At 32.8% G+C, this 17,414-nt stretch overlaps 1 protein-coding gene and 1 pseudogene across 11 annotated transcripts in view; one reads left to right on the top strand and one right to left on the bottom strand.

Moving 5' to 3' along the window:
* Tcf12 (transcription factor 12) overlaps positions 1-17,414 on the top strand; it is a 339,696-nt gene that overhangs the window by 118,122 nt on the left and 204,160 nt on the right. For all 11 annotated transcript variants that reach the window (XM_048793154.1, XM_048793153.1, XM_048793152.1 and 8 more), the window contains exon 3: positions 9,686-9,759. In XM_048793154.1, the coding sequence (XP_048649111.1) occupies positions 9,686-9,759 (74 nt within the window). The remainder of the gene's footprint in view (positions 1-9,685; positions 9,760-17,414) is intronic.
* Positions 13,208-13,357, bottom strand: LOC125613427 (annotated as a pseudogene).

Here is a 17,414-nt window from a genome sequence, read left to right as displayed (position 1 = left end):
GTAACAGAAGTGAGTATATAAAAGAGAGACTCAAAGTTTAAATCTGAGGGAGGCCAAGTGGTTCATAAGGTCTGATGCCTTAGTGCAGTGATGGGGGAACTACAGCCCATGGTTCATTGTCTATTTTCATAAATAAAATAAAACTTATTGAACACTGCCACTCCTACTTGTTTACATATTGTCTATGGTTGCTTTTGTGGTATAGTAGTAGAATTGAGGAGTTGGTATGGAGAGCAATTGGATTCTGATTGCCTAAAATATTTGCTGTCTGGTCCTTTACAGCAAAAGTTTGCTGACCTCTGCTATAGAGACCTAAGAAATGAAGAACAAGAGCATAGCCTTTATTATATATATATGTATGTATGTATGTATATGTGTATATATGTATGTATGTATATGTGTATATATGTATGCATGTATATGTGTATATATGTATGCATGTATATGTGTATATATGTATGCATGTATATGTGTATATATAGATATGTATGTATGTATATGTGTATATATATTTTATTAGGATGCTTTTGGTAACCGGAAATATTTCAGTTTTATCCTGTGGACAAATGTCCACTGAGAACCTGCTTTGTGTCTGACACTGGGTTTTGCTGGTATAATCTAGGAAGAGGCTGGGTAGCAGGAAATTAATTAACCAGTATGTAAATGGTCAAAAATGGAAATGGTGAATGTAGAATTTTATTTTATGAATCCAGAAATAAATGATTAGTAATTCAAAGTGTATATAAGGAAGAAATTTTTTAAATATAGGAAAAATATGAAAGGAATATTTTTACAGAGTTCCTCTGGAGAGGCAGAGTGTGTTGCCATTATAGGAATTAATGGTCTAAGACTTGAACACAGGGAGTACATGGGCCTCATTACGGGAAATGAATAGAATTGTTTGTGGAATTAAGTTAAGAATAGTAATTGCTCACACAGCTGTTTTTAAATAGCAAATTGTGTTAGGTAATCAGCAAAAATTCACTAAAATGTACTTGATAGTTATACAGGAACTGCTTTATTGGTACTGACTTATGGTCGTAATGGGTACTATAAAAACAAACAAACAAACAAACAAAAACCCTTTGTATGCAGTTTTCACACTGGTATAGCATTGTATTTTTTTTTGTTTAGTGTGTAAGTGCAATTGTAATATTTTCACCTTTTTTTTCTAACCACCAAACCCAAATATAATTGCCTTGTTCAAGAAGAGCAGCATCAAGAACTTTATGAGCTCACAGAGCAATGAGGTGTACTCTTACCGAAAGGAGGAGTATGTTTGATTGCTTTTCTGTCTTCCTTCTAGATAAAAATGGAATGTTTTATTTGTGTGGCTGGATTTAGGTCTTTCTAATTTATTTGTTTTTTGTTTGTTTTATGTAAGTGTATTTTGTTTGACTATATTTCCATCCTTTTCCTGGCATTTGGATTTTCTTTGGACTCCATTTTAGGTTTTTTACTGACTTTTTAACAATGCCTCTGTCTTTTGTTTTTGTTAGCTTCTCTAGATTTTAAAATACAACATTAACTTTTCACAGACTATTGAGAGTTAATATTGTACAACTCCACATAAAATGCAGAAATCTTTTGACCTTACGTGTCTGTTTACCTTATGGGTCCAGTTGCTCATCTCTGTGCTGTTATTGCCTTGTGTATTATATTTAAAAGCATTGTGACTCCTATGAGATAATGTTATTTCCCTTTAAACAGCTGTGTTTTAAAGACATTAAAAGGAGAAAGTCTTTTTATTTACTATATTGATGCTTTTTTTTTTTCCTTCCTCAAGATCCAGGTTTCCCTCCGATAACATTTTCCATCAGCCTGAAGAACTTCTTTTAGTGTTTTTTGTACAGAAGTTAGTTGGGAATGAATTCTTAAATATTCTTTTACTTGAAATTGTCATTATTTCACCTTTATCCTTGAAGGATACTTTTGCTCTCCCTGTCCTTCTATCCATGCCCAACTCTATCTCCAAGCACTTTAAGGATGGTTTTGCCACATCTGTTAGCATCCATAGTTTCTGAAGACAAGTCTATAGTAATTTGAATTGTTCCTCTCTATGAAATATATCCCTTCCTAGTAATTTTTGAGGTTTTCTCTTTAATTTTGGTTGTCAGCAATTTGATTATGATATGCCTGTGTTTGGTTTTCTTTGTATTTGACCTGTATGAATTGGACTGAGTAGAGTCTTTAATGGGCAAGTTTGTCACATTTGTAAATTTTCTGGGGGGTCATTATGAAAATATTTTTCCTACTCTGTTTTCTCTGTTCTGTCATTATTATCTATGGCTAGCCTTTTAATATCTTCCCTTAGGTCTCTGAAGCCCTGGTTATTTTAATCTTTTCTTCAGTTAAATAATTTCTGTTCATCTGTCATCAAATTCACTTACTCTTTTCCCTGTTGTGTCTCTAATAGGAAATTTTATTTTAGATATTTAATTTGCTGTTTAAAAAATGTTTTTGTTTTCTTTTAGATTACTATTTTTTTCATTCATTACCTTCATGTGTCCTTTCCTCATTGAGCACATTTATAATATCTGTTTTTATGTCCTTGTTTAAAAATCTTAACCTATCATTTTGAACTTACCCTCTGTTGACTATCTTTTCCCTTGAGACTGAATCACATTTTTCACCAAGGAATTTTAAATATTATCAATGTTATTTGTGGAAATTTTGGTTTCTTTCATGGTCCTTCAAGAGTTTTTTTTTTTTTTTTTTTTTTTTTTTNGGTTATGGATGCTTGTCTGCAGGACAAAGTATTTGGAATGGGAAACTCACCTGTTCTGGTCTCTAAACCATCCTGGTACCCCATATATACTGAGGATTAACTGTGTACCTCCTTCCCTCCCTCCCTCTCCCCCCTCCCTCTCCCCGCCACTTTCAGGATTTATTGAAGCTATTTGTAGGAGCTTTCTGTACCATATTGAAAGCAGAGTTCTTCTCATCACTTTTAGGATTTCCCCTACATCTTTGTAATCTGCCCTTAAAGATAATACTCCTTTTAAAAATAATAATAATTATTTCACTCATTCTTGAAAATTTACTTAGATTGCTTGACATCATTGTTTTATTTTATATTTTTTGGGGGGGATGGGTAACAGGGATTGAACTTAGGGGCACCACTGAGCCACATCCCCAGACCTATTTTGTATTTTATTTAAAGACAGGGTCTCACTAAGTTGCTTAGCGCCTTTCTGTTGCTGAGGTTGGCTTTGAACTCCCAATCCTTTTGTCTTCGCTGCCCCAGCTTTTGGGACTATAGGTGTGCGCCACTGTGCCTGGCCGATTTCTTTTTTTAAGCTTCCTTTTTTGTTTCTAAATTTTTATGACAGATTGTCATGTGAATGCACTAATTTTACATTTCCTTAATTATGCAGTAGTCATCTGAATGCAGAGTAGCACACTTCTACTAGGTACCAGAAGAATGTAGAGATGAATAAGTATGTTACATGCTATAAAGTTTTGTTGATGTGATATACATGAAAAGAGTCATTTGTGTTTAAGACAAAATAAGTGCAAATTAATTTCTGACTTAGAATTAATCGATATAGAACGATTCAGGGGAAGGGTATTTATTTTAGCTTGAATTACAGAAGTTCAATAGGTAGGAGAAAGATTAGGATGGATTTTCTAGGGCAAGAAATTAGTGGAGATAGAATATAAATATATGATCAGTCTTCACATGTTTAGGGAATATTCGGTTAATGTCTTGAGGATGGAGCATTGAATTTGTGAAGGGGTATAATAAGTACTAAAGCTGAAAAGGTAGATTGAGACCACGCTCTGGAGTGTGGATATCATTCCTAGAGTAGCAGAGGATCACATTTGAGGAATGAATGGATTTGACCCAGTGTTCTACTTGCTTCTCAGGTGCAGTGGGAAAGCCCTTCGTTTTTACCAGAAACTTGACTGCTATTTCAAGAAGAGATTCAGAGATAGTTCAATAATTTTATGTCTCTTTGGACAGAGCAAATCCTCTACCAGGTCACTAGATGGTTTTCATTAAAAAAATCCCCAAATTGGGGGCTGGGGTTGTGGCTCAGTGGTAGAGTGCTCACCTAAGCATGAGGCACTGGGTTTGATCCTCAACACCACATCGATGTAAAAATAAAGATATTGTGTCCATCCAAAAACAACTAGAAAATAAATATTAAAAAAAATCCTCAAGTTGTCTTCTGGGAACTTGTTAATTTCAATTGTTGTCCATCAGGTGGTTTCTATTTTTTTCTTAGAGACCCAGCATTTCCTTACTGCCCTGCATCTTACCTCTTTTTTTTTTTTTTTTTATTAATTAAATCATTAGATTTTTATGTTTAGTTAAATCTTTATGTGGCCTTTATGTCAGAGTAATGTGGTTATTAACAATAGCATATCTTTGGAGATTATTTTCAAAATTGGCCATGATCTTGATGAGACATTTGATACGATATTCCACTGTATATTGTCACTAAAGACTTTAACGATGAATCTGTATTTGTAAATCTTTGTTTTCAATAATGCCGGGGCTGGGGATATGGCTCAAGCTATAGCGGGCTCGCCTGGCATGCGTGTGGCCCGGGTTCGATCCTTAGCACCACATACAAAAAAAAACAAAGATCTTGTGTCTGCCGAAAACTAAAAAATAAAAAAATGAATATTAAATATTCTCTCTTTCTTTAAAAAAAAAAAAAAAAAAAAAACAATGCCAAATAAAAAATGTGCTTGAATTTTAAAAGGTGACCTGAAAGGATGATTGCTTCTAAACTTTTTACAGACTTAATTTCTCACATGTGTTTTGTTTTTAAATTATATTGTTTTATTTGACAGTCCATTGCACAAAATCTCTTGTAAATAAAAATAAAAACTTTATAACCCATTTTATACCTTAGATGAGGCAGCATATCTTTAAATTCCTCTATGACATTAATATTTCCCTAGCCTTTTCCCCTTTTGTTTTTTTAAATAATTGTAGCATAATAACAAAGAACTTGTTATTCTAATTTATCCTGTGTTGCAGTGAAATCCAGGAAGAACAAATTGATAGATTATTTCACGTGTATTTAAAATCTGAAAACTACAATGAAAAATGTTGGTGGTAGGTTTTTAAATGCATATTACATAAGTTGATTGCAACTTTTGAATCTTATGTAAAGGAATATCTTACTAAGTGAACAATTGAATAAAGAAACTGTCAGAGACAGACACTTTCAAAGCTTTGGTTATCAGATACAGTTATCTCCAATCAGTTTTCTTTCATCAAATCATTTATTGAATCTCCCTATAGCAGATGGTAATACTGCAAGGTATATTACTTTTCACTTTTTTGTGACAGTGCTGGAGTTTGCAATTTTTCGAATATGTTTTACTTGCTAGAATAAAAAAACTTGATTTTATTGCTGGAAAAGACAGTGTTTGAGGGGATTGAGTTGTATATGCACCCCTGTGCTCTTCCTTCCAACTCCATTTGTATCTCTTCCACAGGGCTGGACTCTAATGCATGGTGCCTAAGCATTGTGGCCATATTGGCTTGCTATTCTCACTGCCTTTGCTGTAGGGATATACCACTTTTCCTTTCTTTGTTCTTTTTTATCTCCCTCTTTCTTCCTTTCATTGTTCCTCAGCTTGGTAAACTCTCCCAATTCCAGTCTTCCTTCTCTGTTTACCCTAGTGTTTGATTTTCTAGGGAAAAGTAGTAGAAGAAACTGGGTTTTTGTACCAACAGCTTTGCACCTTTTTTCAAACCTTTTTACCTCTAGGTGGGTCTTGTCTGAACCTAATTGCATCTTGAGTGATGTCTCCCTGAAGTGCTTTAAACTCTGTAGTGTTGATAATCTTTGTTTGTAGGGCCTCTGGGGAAAAAGCAGTTGTTTAGGGCATACAAAAATCATTTCCCTTAAAAGGAATCTGTTTCCAGTTTTTGGTGATGGATGAAAACCTAGAAAAGCCTTTAGGAAGGACTCTGTTTTAGCACCATGAGGGGGAAAAAGTGGTTTTGAAGTTGAGAGATGATTTTATGATTGACTGTAGATAGAGTCCTCATTCAAAAACAAATGGTGGTAGTGATGGTGGTGGCTGTGAAAGAGAAGCAGGTAGACTGTATCTTGAGTTTTTTTTATTGAAAAGGGAGTAATTTAATGCTACATAAAGACTATATGGTCCTCAAAGAATATTACTTTCTGACATCTTTTTAATATTTTTAGTTGTAGATGGGCAAATACCTTTATTTTGTTTATTTATTTATATGTGGTGCTGAGGATCGAATCCAGAGCCTCACACATGATAGGCTAGTACTCTACCGTTGAGCTAGAGTCCCAGCCCACTTTCTGACATCTTGAAAATGCAGTTTCGACTTTTTGTTCCTTCTCCCAACCTCTGAGAGAAATATTGATATGTTTATAGTTTCTGGTTTGCTTTTAATTACTAAAGGAGGCAGATTGCTTTCGTTAAATTCACAAATCTTTGTTTTAAAAAATGAAGCCTAAAATCCCATGTTTGTTCTTTATTGGAAAATACAAAATAAAAGTAAACATGGATTTTTAAAAATGAAGCATGTGAAATAAAACATATTAGATTTTTGTTTAAATTGGTTTTATTCAGAAAGGCAGGTACTAAGAGATTCTGTATATAAAAGATTTAAAAAAGAAAAGGAACATTTAAATTTGTATATAAATTCTTGATTATCCTTTAAAAAAGAAACAGGACAGATTAACTTACCAGAAAGTTCTAACAGTACTCTAATTATGTCTATCATTCAGTTATTTCTAAGCCTTAGTCTTCTCTTAAATCTGTTATTTAAATCTGTAAAGGAGCTAACTTCTCTAAAATTGTTGAATTTACATGTCTGTACTAGACATGACAATGAAATAAAATATATGGGAATGATATATTTTCAGATATATCTTAACAGAAATGTTGCCCCTCCTCATCACTGTTTTGCAATTGTGGTGTGTTTACTTGTTTATCAGATTTTGACTGATTTGTATAATATCTATGTTAAGAAGTTCATCTTCTATGTTCAGTTTCTTTCTTCTACTTACCTTGGCCTTAGACTAAAGCTTTCAACGCTTTATTATTCCTGTCATATTTCTGTGTTTATACATCTATTGTCTTCAGTAAAAAAGAGTCATTGATACAAAAAGATGACTCGTGTCTTTGTCAGTGCCAGCCACGACCATTTACTTGGAGTCTGAATATGTTAACAATAAAAGTACAGAGCTCTGACTTTAAAACCTAGCCAGATCTTTGTTATTTTATAGCATCCTCTAAGCCCTTTGCCACATCCAAGAGCAGTGATATGTAGTGTTCTTTAGCTGTTGGCTCAATTACCTAATTAATAACCATTTTATTTAATTAATGTTCATGTTTCTCTGTGGAAGGAATTGGCGCCACTTAATAAACAGAATATGTGGTTTCAGAGAATTTCATCTCTTTTAAATTTTGCCTGAGATTTATCTGTCGCTAGCACCCACCTTTTTTGTATTTTCTTTTACAAAATGTTTTCAACATAACGTGGAAGTCTCATGTATTAATCATGCTATAAGAAAATTCAGTCATACAACGAATCAATTGTGGTCTGATTGTTTTCATTAGAATGGGACTAATCAAAATAAGTTTTTATTATACAATCAATGAAAGTGTGGTATTTTTGCATATAATTTTCATAAAATTAGTTGCAGTTTTATATACCATTATAATGTAGGTAAATAGTTTTGTAGGTAAATAGAAGCTTTTGTTTTTTGATTAGGTCTTATAGGAATTCTATCTGCCACTCTGTAGTGTTGGTTACAAAGAAAATGTTTGGTACATAGTACATAGGTAACCGGTGATACTGGAAAGATGATCACAAAGTGTTTTTTACATGACACTTTCCAAGTTAGTACATGCTTTCTTAAAATTTGAAACTTTAATAAGAAAGTTTCTCCAAGAATGAACAGAACATTCTAAATTTTTATACATAATTTCTGTTTTCAAATATTCTGGTTCACTTGAAATTGTACCAGGAATATTATCTATACACAAATCACCTTTATCTACAGAGGATACATTATTCCAAGGCCAAATTCTGTACACACTTATTTTCCATATACATAAAACCTATGAGAGGGTTGAATTTTTAAGTTGGGCACAGTGAGAGATTACAGTAACCAATAATAAAATAGAGCAATTATAATAGATATATTTGTAATAAAAGTTAATTAATTTTTTATTGTAGAATTTTCCATTTATTATTTTGAAATTGTAGTTTGCCAGGGTAAGTGAAACCTTGGACATAGAGAACTACTGCATGCAACACTATGTTTTCTCTTTCTTTAACATGATTTAACAGTTCTTGTTTTTTTTTTTTTTTTAATCACTTGCTACAAGAAGTATAGACATAAACAAGAATAGAGTTCTAAGAACTGAATTCTTATTAATTAGGATGCTCTGCTTTGGAAACTCTCACCCCCTTTCTCTGTTATTTTTATTTTATTTTTTAATGTTGTAGTTGGACGTAGTATCTTTATTTCTATTCATTCATTCATTCATTTATTTTTATGTGGTGCTGAGGATTGAACCCAGCGCCTCACATGTGTTAGGCGCGCGCTCTACCGCTGAGCCACAACTTTGTTACCCATCCCTTCATTTGATAATTCTGTCCTATAAAAGAACTTTGGGAACCATGGCAAGTTACCAGAGAGATTGTGGCATTTTATTTACCCTACACCACAATTTCACCTAAATTGCAGAGGCTTTCCAGGAATGTTCTGAAAGAGAAAGAGGTCCTAAATAAATTTACTAGAGTATTGTCATTGTAACACCTTGATTTTCACATGCACAAATGAAGCAAAGCCAGTGTTTTATATTTATCTTAGTAAAAAGCTCAATTTGGGATTAGGGAATATACCCTCCTAGGAATCAAAGATATGAAAGACTGGAATTATCAAAAAAGAAAAGGCAGAAGTGTCAAGTTAGGAGATCCTCAACTCCTCCAACTTCATCTGGGGACTGATGGGGAGGTAAAATAATGGAACCCAAGCTTCAGAAGGTGCATGAAGAAACAAAGAATTGTTTTTTTTAGTGATGGTCACTGATCCTTTCTCACAAAGTGGTTCTGCTTATTTGGAATTAGATTGTGTGTAATTTTAGAGAACATTAAAGTGTTACCAACAAAATTACTAGGGTAAGTTGTCATGTTTTTGATTAGTTTTGATATACCTAATGTTGATTTGATATGGTTTGTTATAGTTTGCCTTAATTTGATATCTCTAGTAAGGAATATCTGATCACTGATCTGATAGAAATCAATTTTATAAAATTGATATTTGTTTGACTTGCTTCATTCATATTTTTGTGGTTTAGGAACTAAAGTTTCATATTTTCATGTAGGCAGTACTAAGCTAGAAGAAGTTTAGAATCTACTTATAGGAGTATGAGTGGATGGGAACAGAAATGGAGAAGTCTAGAATGTTAAAATATCCAAAGAAATATTCTAGTTCTGAAATTCCATAATTACACAGGGTATTGCTTAGAGAATACTGGAATAGTGATGAAGGAACTCTGAAGTAACATCTTCTTCAGATTCCTAGGGCAAGGATTGATATTCAGCTAGTTCCATAAAAATGCAAGTATACTTACCGAATGTGAATTATTCTCTGCTATACCATACAAAAAACATCCACCAAAATATCTTTTTGGAATTATATATTTTACTTTTTTCTTTCCTTAGGTATGGATGAACGTGGAGGTACAACATCTTGGGGAACAGGTGGTCAACCAAGCCCCTCCTATGACTCATCTAGAGTAAGTTTTCTTATTGACTCTTTTTTGGGCCAATACTGGGGTTTGAATACCCAGAGGCTTGTAGGTGCTTAGGCAAGCACTAGTTCACTGAACTGTATCCCTAGTTTTTTTTTTTTTTTTTTTTTTAATTTTGAGACGTGGTTTCAGTAAATTGCTGAGGATGACCTTGATCTTGTGGTTCTCCTGCCTCAGCCTCCTTATTAGCTGGGATTACAGGCATGCACTACCAGGCTGGCTCTTATTAATTCTTGAATAGAAGGGTAAAGATAATTTTAATAAGTAATTTCTTTGCTATGTGAACTCTTAGATAAATGAAGATAATTTATTTTCATGAAGATAGACTACTCAGTCGCTTCACTATAGACTTAATTCTTATTAAAAACTGTCATACTTTGGGGATTTATTGTATTTTGTGTTATTTCTGTATTTGAACTTGCCTGCAGTACTCCTCATGAAATCTAGAGGAGCTCAGAGTGCCTCATTGTATTTATATAGTCGTGTTTCTTTGTGCTAATTTGATTTGAGAAATGGCATTAGCTTTCAGAGCACAGGCTTTCAGCCTCTCCTCTTTTAGTCTTATTCCACTTGCCACCAGCTATTTCTGTGAGGAACTGTACAGCCCCATCTCTTAGAAAGATATCAAAACAGAGACGACATTTTTTTGGTTGACAATTAAGAGAAAATAAGACCAAGCTAATACTGTTCTACATACAGAAAGTTCAAAGATTAGAACCTTTTTTACAGAAACAAACAGAAATCTCAAAAAAAAAAGGAAAATGAAAAATTAGATCATAGAATTTCAATGAAATTATGCACTGTGTTCCCAGACTCACTAGTAAACTGGTGAGTTTAAGAGATAATGTCCCAAAAGGCCATATTTAAATGAATAATGAACTATTTCTTATTTCTCTCAGAATTAACCAAGAGAAGATAAACGGGCATAAAATTTATCAGTTCTTAGCCCTTGAAGTGAATTGGTTTAAATAGAACTAAAACTGAATGTGTGATTGGAGTTCATAGTCTCAGAATGGATTATAGCCTTTTGCATTGAAAATGCTCTGTTAAAGTACTTCTTAAAATATGAGGTTTTGCTGTTGTATTTGGTCATAGTATGTTTTATTTAAATACTTTGTGAAGAACTGGATTAGTTATGTGGAATCTTAGAGACTGCAAAACATAGGATTTTAAGTTTTTCCTTTGGGAATCAGTGGCTGAGAAATCTACACTGCAGTGTAAAGAGCCTGTGCTGCCTATCTGAAGACTTGGATTTTACTGTTGACATCACTATTAACTAAACAAAATTTAGTCTTGGACACATTATTATTATTGGGGATTGTTAACCAGATGGATATACACATTTCTTTCCACCTTTAAAAGTTTATGATACTTTGAATAATATTGTGAATAAAAGAGGTAGGTTTCCTGTTTAGATTTTGGAAATAACAGCTTTATTTGGTGGGGAATTGACAATATGCTATTTATTAATATTAGAATATTTTCTTTCAAAGGCTTGAGTTACTGTGTAATAATAGGTTATTTCTTAGAGTGCTTTAAGTGGTGCATTTGTATTTGATATTCATTTCCTTCTCAAAGTTTTTTGTTTTTCTACTTGAGCACTATATAGGATTTTAAAAGAACATAATAATGTATCTAAACATTTATGTAACTTGTGATCCTGGAATTAAGTTTGGCTTCAGAGATGGGATCCAGATCTGCCTCTCTTCTTGCTTTTTGATTTATAGGTTAGATGTGTAATGCTGTATTTTATTCCTACTTTATTTTTTTGAGTATAGGTTATTTGCAGTGCAGTGTTAGAATTGATTATATAGTGAAGTAGTTTTCTATTAAAAAAAACAAAACAAAGATTAGTCTCTAGGTATTCCCAGCCTACTGTACAACCTTATTTGTATTTCACCTTGTTTATTTGAGTGATCAAATAGGATGATGATCCAGTGCTATCCTTCTTTATTTTTGTTCCTACTGAAATCCACTTTTCCACCAATTTCCCTCCTTTTATTGTGGTCACAGTCTGACCCTAAAATGATTTAGTGAGCTAATGAAAAAGCCACGTTGTTTGTTTGCTTGTTTTTGTTTTCTGAATCCAGTTTTAAACTTTCTTCCCCCTTTAACTCTTCTCCCCCAGAGAGATACTCATGGTTACTTTTGAAGCTTCCCTCAGGACTACTTTTTATAGGAAGATTATCAACTTTTAGTGTTTCATCATTAGATACTGTTTACTGTCATCACCATGTTTTTCATAATTTTAAGAATAAATGGTTATAATCGTGTTAATAAAACTCTAATTTGTCCAAAGTAATTCATTCTTCTGCCTATTTATCATGTTGAGGTTTTTAAATTCCTGTTTTATATTTTAGTACATTGAGGTTTTTAAATTCAGAAATAAATATTAGATGTTGGCTAAAACCAAATTTTGATATACTACTAGTAAAACAGTCAACTCAATGTAAACTTTAACAAAATTACAAATACTTTTGTAAAAATCATGTGAAAAAATTAATTTAGACTTCATTATATTGTATTGACTCTACATTCTATTACAGAAAATTGCATTGTTTAAAATTGAGTCAAAATTGATTCGATTTTCATTAATATCACTGAATAGAAAATTTTGTTATTTTAGTTTTCATAAAATTTGAAGGGCCTGGTATACAAAAATAATACTGAAAAAACTACAGAGTACTTGGATGGAGTTATGAAACACATGCTTTTGATTTACATGGATTAAACTATGTAAGCTGCTGTTTTTCCCCCTTTTGGCCCAATTCAATGCTATAAGAGAAAAAGAATGATTTTTTTTGCAGTAATGTAAAACTGTATTTGGCACATGAGCCCTATTAATACTGTATGTCATATACATAGTTGTATAGAAGGGGCTATACAAAATCATGTAGGTTGAATTTAATATTTATTTAACAGCTTTTCAAAGGAAATCTTTATGTGCACCATACATAGGTCCTAAATTTACCATATAGATACTAAATTTAAATCTGATTCTAAGATATTTTTCTAGAATAGTAGACTTGTGCACATGAGCTCCAGAAAAGTCAAGTAGTGAAGAGGCACAGATTTTTCTTTGGTATATTAGTCTTACATCCCTTCTCTGAGCATGGAAAAGTCACTTCAGCAGCTCTCCAGTTAGCTGTGGCTACCCCTCTTTTTACCAAATGCACCAGAAATAGCCTCACAGTGTAGATGAAGAGGTAGTTAAATATCTGGTCATTAGAAATATCCACACAGAACCATTTAGTGAAGAGATTTTATGAGGTAGACAAGAAATATAAAGTGTTTTTAGAAGAAATAATAGACATATTCAGCTTTCTTGGGAAATATGGATTTGAAACAGGACATGTTTGAGGCAGTCAGAGGGAAAGAGCACTGCATTTTACCCTTAGATCTTTCTACCCTTGAGTCTTGGTTTCTGTACTTTTAAATGCCTGCTTACTTGTGCAGAACAAAAATACACACATAAAAAGAAGAAAAAAGCATCGTAATGTGAAAGATACTTTCAATTTTTAGAAATTTTATAAAAGTCATGATCAAGGTACACTTGATCTTAGCCAAAAGGCCGAGAAGTGATCATGATCAAGGTAAAGCATCAGAGACAAATGAAGGATTTAAGTCTAAGGTAGTATAGACAGGGCAAAAAGAAATTTATTTGATGAGTTTGTCCCCTTCCTTTCTTATCCTTTAGTGCAAAGAAATGCTTTCTATATTTGCTATTGTACCAGGTATAAAAGCCAAATATAGCATAATTTTTCATTTTTTTTAATACAAAGAAATGATGACTTATTCTAGATTCAGATTTTTCTCCCTCTTGCTACCAGGGTGATTCTGACAAGTTATTTAAATCCACTGTACCTTAGTATATTTATCTGTGAAATGGCATAATGATATCTACTTCATAAGGTTGTTTTGAGTATTAAATGAAACAATATACATAAAGTGCTTAGATCAGTGTCTGGTACATAGTGCTATGCGAGTGTTGGTTTTCAAACTGTTTCTCAAAATTTGTTAGATCTATATATAACAATTACATAAATGTAAATGAAATGAGTACATTTGCAGATATACTATATTTTAAGTGTAATGACTGAGAACTATTTGCTCAATTAGTCTTACTTAATATACTTTAATTTCTTTAGATCTATAAAGGACATAAATAAAATCAATTTTTCTTCCCATACAATTGCTCACTTCTTTTTTGGGGGGAAGCAAAACCTTCTTGCTATTCAACTTTGATATAAGAGTTTTTGTGTCTGCCTGATATGATGTTTTATACATAATGTGTGCTGTATATGTGTTTGCTGAATATAATCAAATTGGGGAATAATGATTATATTTACTAGGGTAATTGGATTTGGAGATTAAGGAAGGAAAACTTTAAAATTGACTTAAGATGATGAAGTTTGATGTAGATGATAGTAATATTGATGGTAGTAAGACATTTGTCCGTGTTTATGCATTGTTGTCCCTATGGTGATTCTACTTAGAAAAGAATTTCATTTAAGATCAAAGGTAATGGATACTTTTATGTGATCTTAGAAAAGTTAGTTTACCTCTCTGGGTTTAAATTTTTTATCTCTAAAATTATGATAATTTTACACATATCTTGTACAGTTTTAGTGAAGGTGAAATATAATAATAGCTATTAAATATTTCACTATTGATACTAAATGGAAGCTGCTTATTATTAATATTACCAGTGTTATCAACAAATATCTAATAATTTAATGTACATTTTCAAGGCTATATTTCCTGATATGTCTGATCTTTTAAGTCAATGGACATTTCAAGGGACTGTGTTGTCTTAGTTTCTCTGCCCTCTTAGCAATGTTACCATTAACCTAGATCAAGCTCTAAGGAAAGAGGAGTTTTCTGTTGTTATTCTTTTCTAAAATATCAAGTTTTTCATTCCTTCATTTAAAAGGTAACCTTCAGTTTGCTGGTAGTAAAGTACTCAGTGATTATACTTATAGGTGCCATCAGGGATCAGGAATTGGCATTCATTTTCTTTTTGTGATAAGGTTTGCAGACTAAAAGTCATTTGTATTTTTGCTCTTTCTTTCTTGTGCATTTTGCAGTATTATAGAGTTTTCAAAGATGAAAGGATGTTAGTTAATCTGTTTATACTAAGTCCCTTTATATCATAGATGAGGAAACCAAGATTTGGAGAGTTTGAGATTTGTGCTAGTTCCACAAAATACGTGAGATCTGGATAGCTGTATGACTATTTAATGACAGCTTCTGACGTAGAACTCAGACACTGAATATTATGCTAGTGTATTTTAATCTTCTTACCTTAGTAGCTCCCAAGTCAAAGAACTGGCCTAAATATTCTGCCATATTCTGAAGGAGTGGGAGAGGAGAAAGGTGAAAAAAAGAAGAGGATCTGCTGCTGGTGAAAGAGGATATGGGGAATGATATGATAGAAAAATTTTCCTAGCAAGTATAGTGTATTGTGAGGTAAAATAAAATTTAAAGACTAAGCGTTAAAATTGATCGAACTGATTGATGGAGAATCAATGTCTATTTCTGGTATTCCTAATTCTTCCCTTTTTGGCTCTGACCAAGTTATTTCTGTTTAGCCCAATGCCCCACCCCAACCCCATGCCTATCCATTGATAGAAATGTCATGGGTACTAATTATTTCACTACAATTCTGGACTTATGCCTGTTAGCGAAGAAGGAGAAACTGCCAGTGACATGGTAATGAATTGGCTTTAAAATACTTCATTTAGCTGATGTATATGACTCAGCACAAAAGGATTTTAAATAAGTAGATATATTTTGAGGACTTTCATTTTAATACTTGATGTGACTTCTGCTACTTTCAGCAATGAAAGAATGCCAGGGTTCAGCTTATTTAACAGCACCAGCCACTGTTGCTTCACAGAACATTTATCAGGAACACACATGGATGGCAACCTGATAGACCAGATCAGCTAGAAAATGAAAATGCGAGGTTAGAAAGACTTTGGAGGTGGTCCAGTATTCTTAATTTTGTATATAAAGCCATACATTGGGAACTTGGGATGAAGAAAACAAAAAATAAAAACTAAAGTAAGAATATAGTTTTCAGATTCTGTGGAAACTAAAATTAAGTGTGTAAGGTTATCTGGATGAGATGAATGTTGTTTGTCTTGCAGTTCCTGGACATTTCTGCCACATGTGGCTAAAGGGAACTTTAATTTTGATTAGTGCTCCTTCCTTTCTTAGCAGGTATTCAATATCTTTTCATCATGTGCAAGAGCTTTGCCAAGAGCCACTCCATAGTTTGTAGATAGAGAGCTAGATGTGGGATAATAGAGCCTTGGCTTCCTTCATATACTATCTATAAAACATACAGAGGTCATTCTGACCTCAGTAAGGATTATACTGGCTGGAATTTTGGATTGACCAGTTGAGTAGTTCGTTTACATTTGACAGCAGAGGCCATCGGAATTTCTAGGGACGAAGGAATATGTTTTCCTCTCCCATTGGAGCGCAGTGGTATGAGAATCTCCCTTACAAATAAGGATATTGATAAGTGTCTGCTTTTAAGAAATTTTTGCTTCCCCAATTTTAAGATTCTGAGATTATTAAATGTATTCAGTTTTTGAAATATTAAAGGTAAAGAAATACATACATATTTTGGAGTTCAGGAAATATACTTAGAAAAAAAGTCATATTTACCTAAGGAGTTACACTTTAAAGCTTAAATTCTTCTAAGACAGCAATGGAAGAGCTATTATATGTAGTGAATAATGAATTACCAAAATAATGTCATTGGTATTTGAGGTGGGGGAGAGAGTACTTTGAGTTGTCAGAAAAGAGTTACTAGATAAGACAGTGGACATTTGGGTGAATAGAGGGGAGAGAAAGACAACTTTCTGGAAAGGTGCAATAAGAGGGACTCAAGGACAAAGGCCTCCAGTGACTAAACTCAGTATAGATTAAGTCAACTCATTCTGTCCATGAATGTTATGAGACTGGTAGCCTTTCTCTAGAAGAAATTGGCCTATCCTTCAGGGAGTAGGTAGCTAATTAAAAATAGACTTTTATTCAGGGAATGAATGAATGAAGCATGGATGCAAAATGAAAGAATGACAAATTATAGGACAATGTAGAAAGGTTAATTACATAAATCCATTTGTGTTGAACTTAAACTTAGATTAGGATGATAGGAGCCAGATTATAAAGGAATAGAAAGAAGAAAAATTTCACAAAGTAGGAAAATGAAAGTTGCCCCCGCCCCATACTAGGTGACTGGGAAACATATAAAATCATTTAGATTCACTACTCCCACAGAAAGAGGATACCTGAATTAAACTTCCATTTTTTTTTTTTAAAGACTGTGGCAAGTTAGTTACAGTTATTTAAACAAATATCAGATTATTTGATTTTGATAAATAAAATTTATTTACAAGTGGGAAAATCTAATCATATGAACAAAAAATTGCTTTTATTGTCCCTTATTTGTCAGTATTCACGGGTAATAAAGTTTAGGATACCTTTAATATAGCATAGGTATTTTCTCCAGATTGTTTATTTGCTAATGTTTTATTTTTGAAGGGGAAAAAAGGTATAGTTTTTGTAGCTACTAGGAGTTCAAATGGAATAATTAGAAAGGACACACAAATTTTGAAATAGTATTT

This window comes from Marmota marmota, unplaced genomic scaffold (genome assembly GCF_001458135.2).
Source record: "Marmota marmota marmota unplaced genomic scaffold, marMar, whole genome shotgun sequence".
NCBI lineage: Eukaryota > Metazoa > Chordata > Mammalia > Rodentia > Sciuridae > Marmota > Marmota marmota.
Note: the sequence above shows the minus strand (reverse complement) of the source record. Positions and strands in the feature narration are given on the sequence as shown.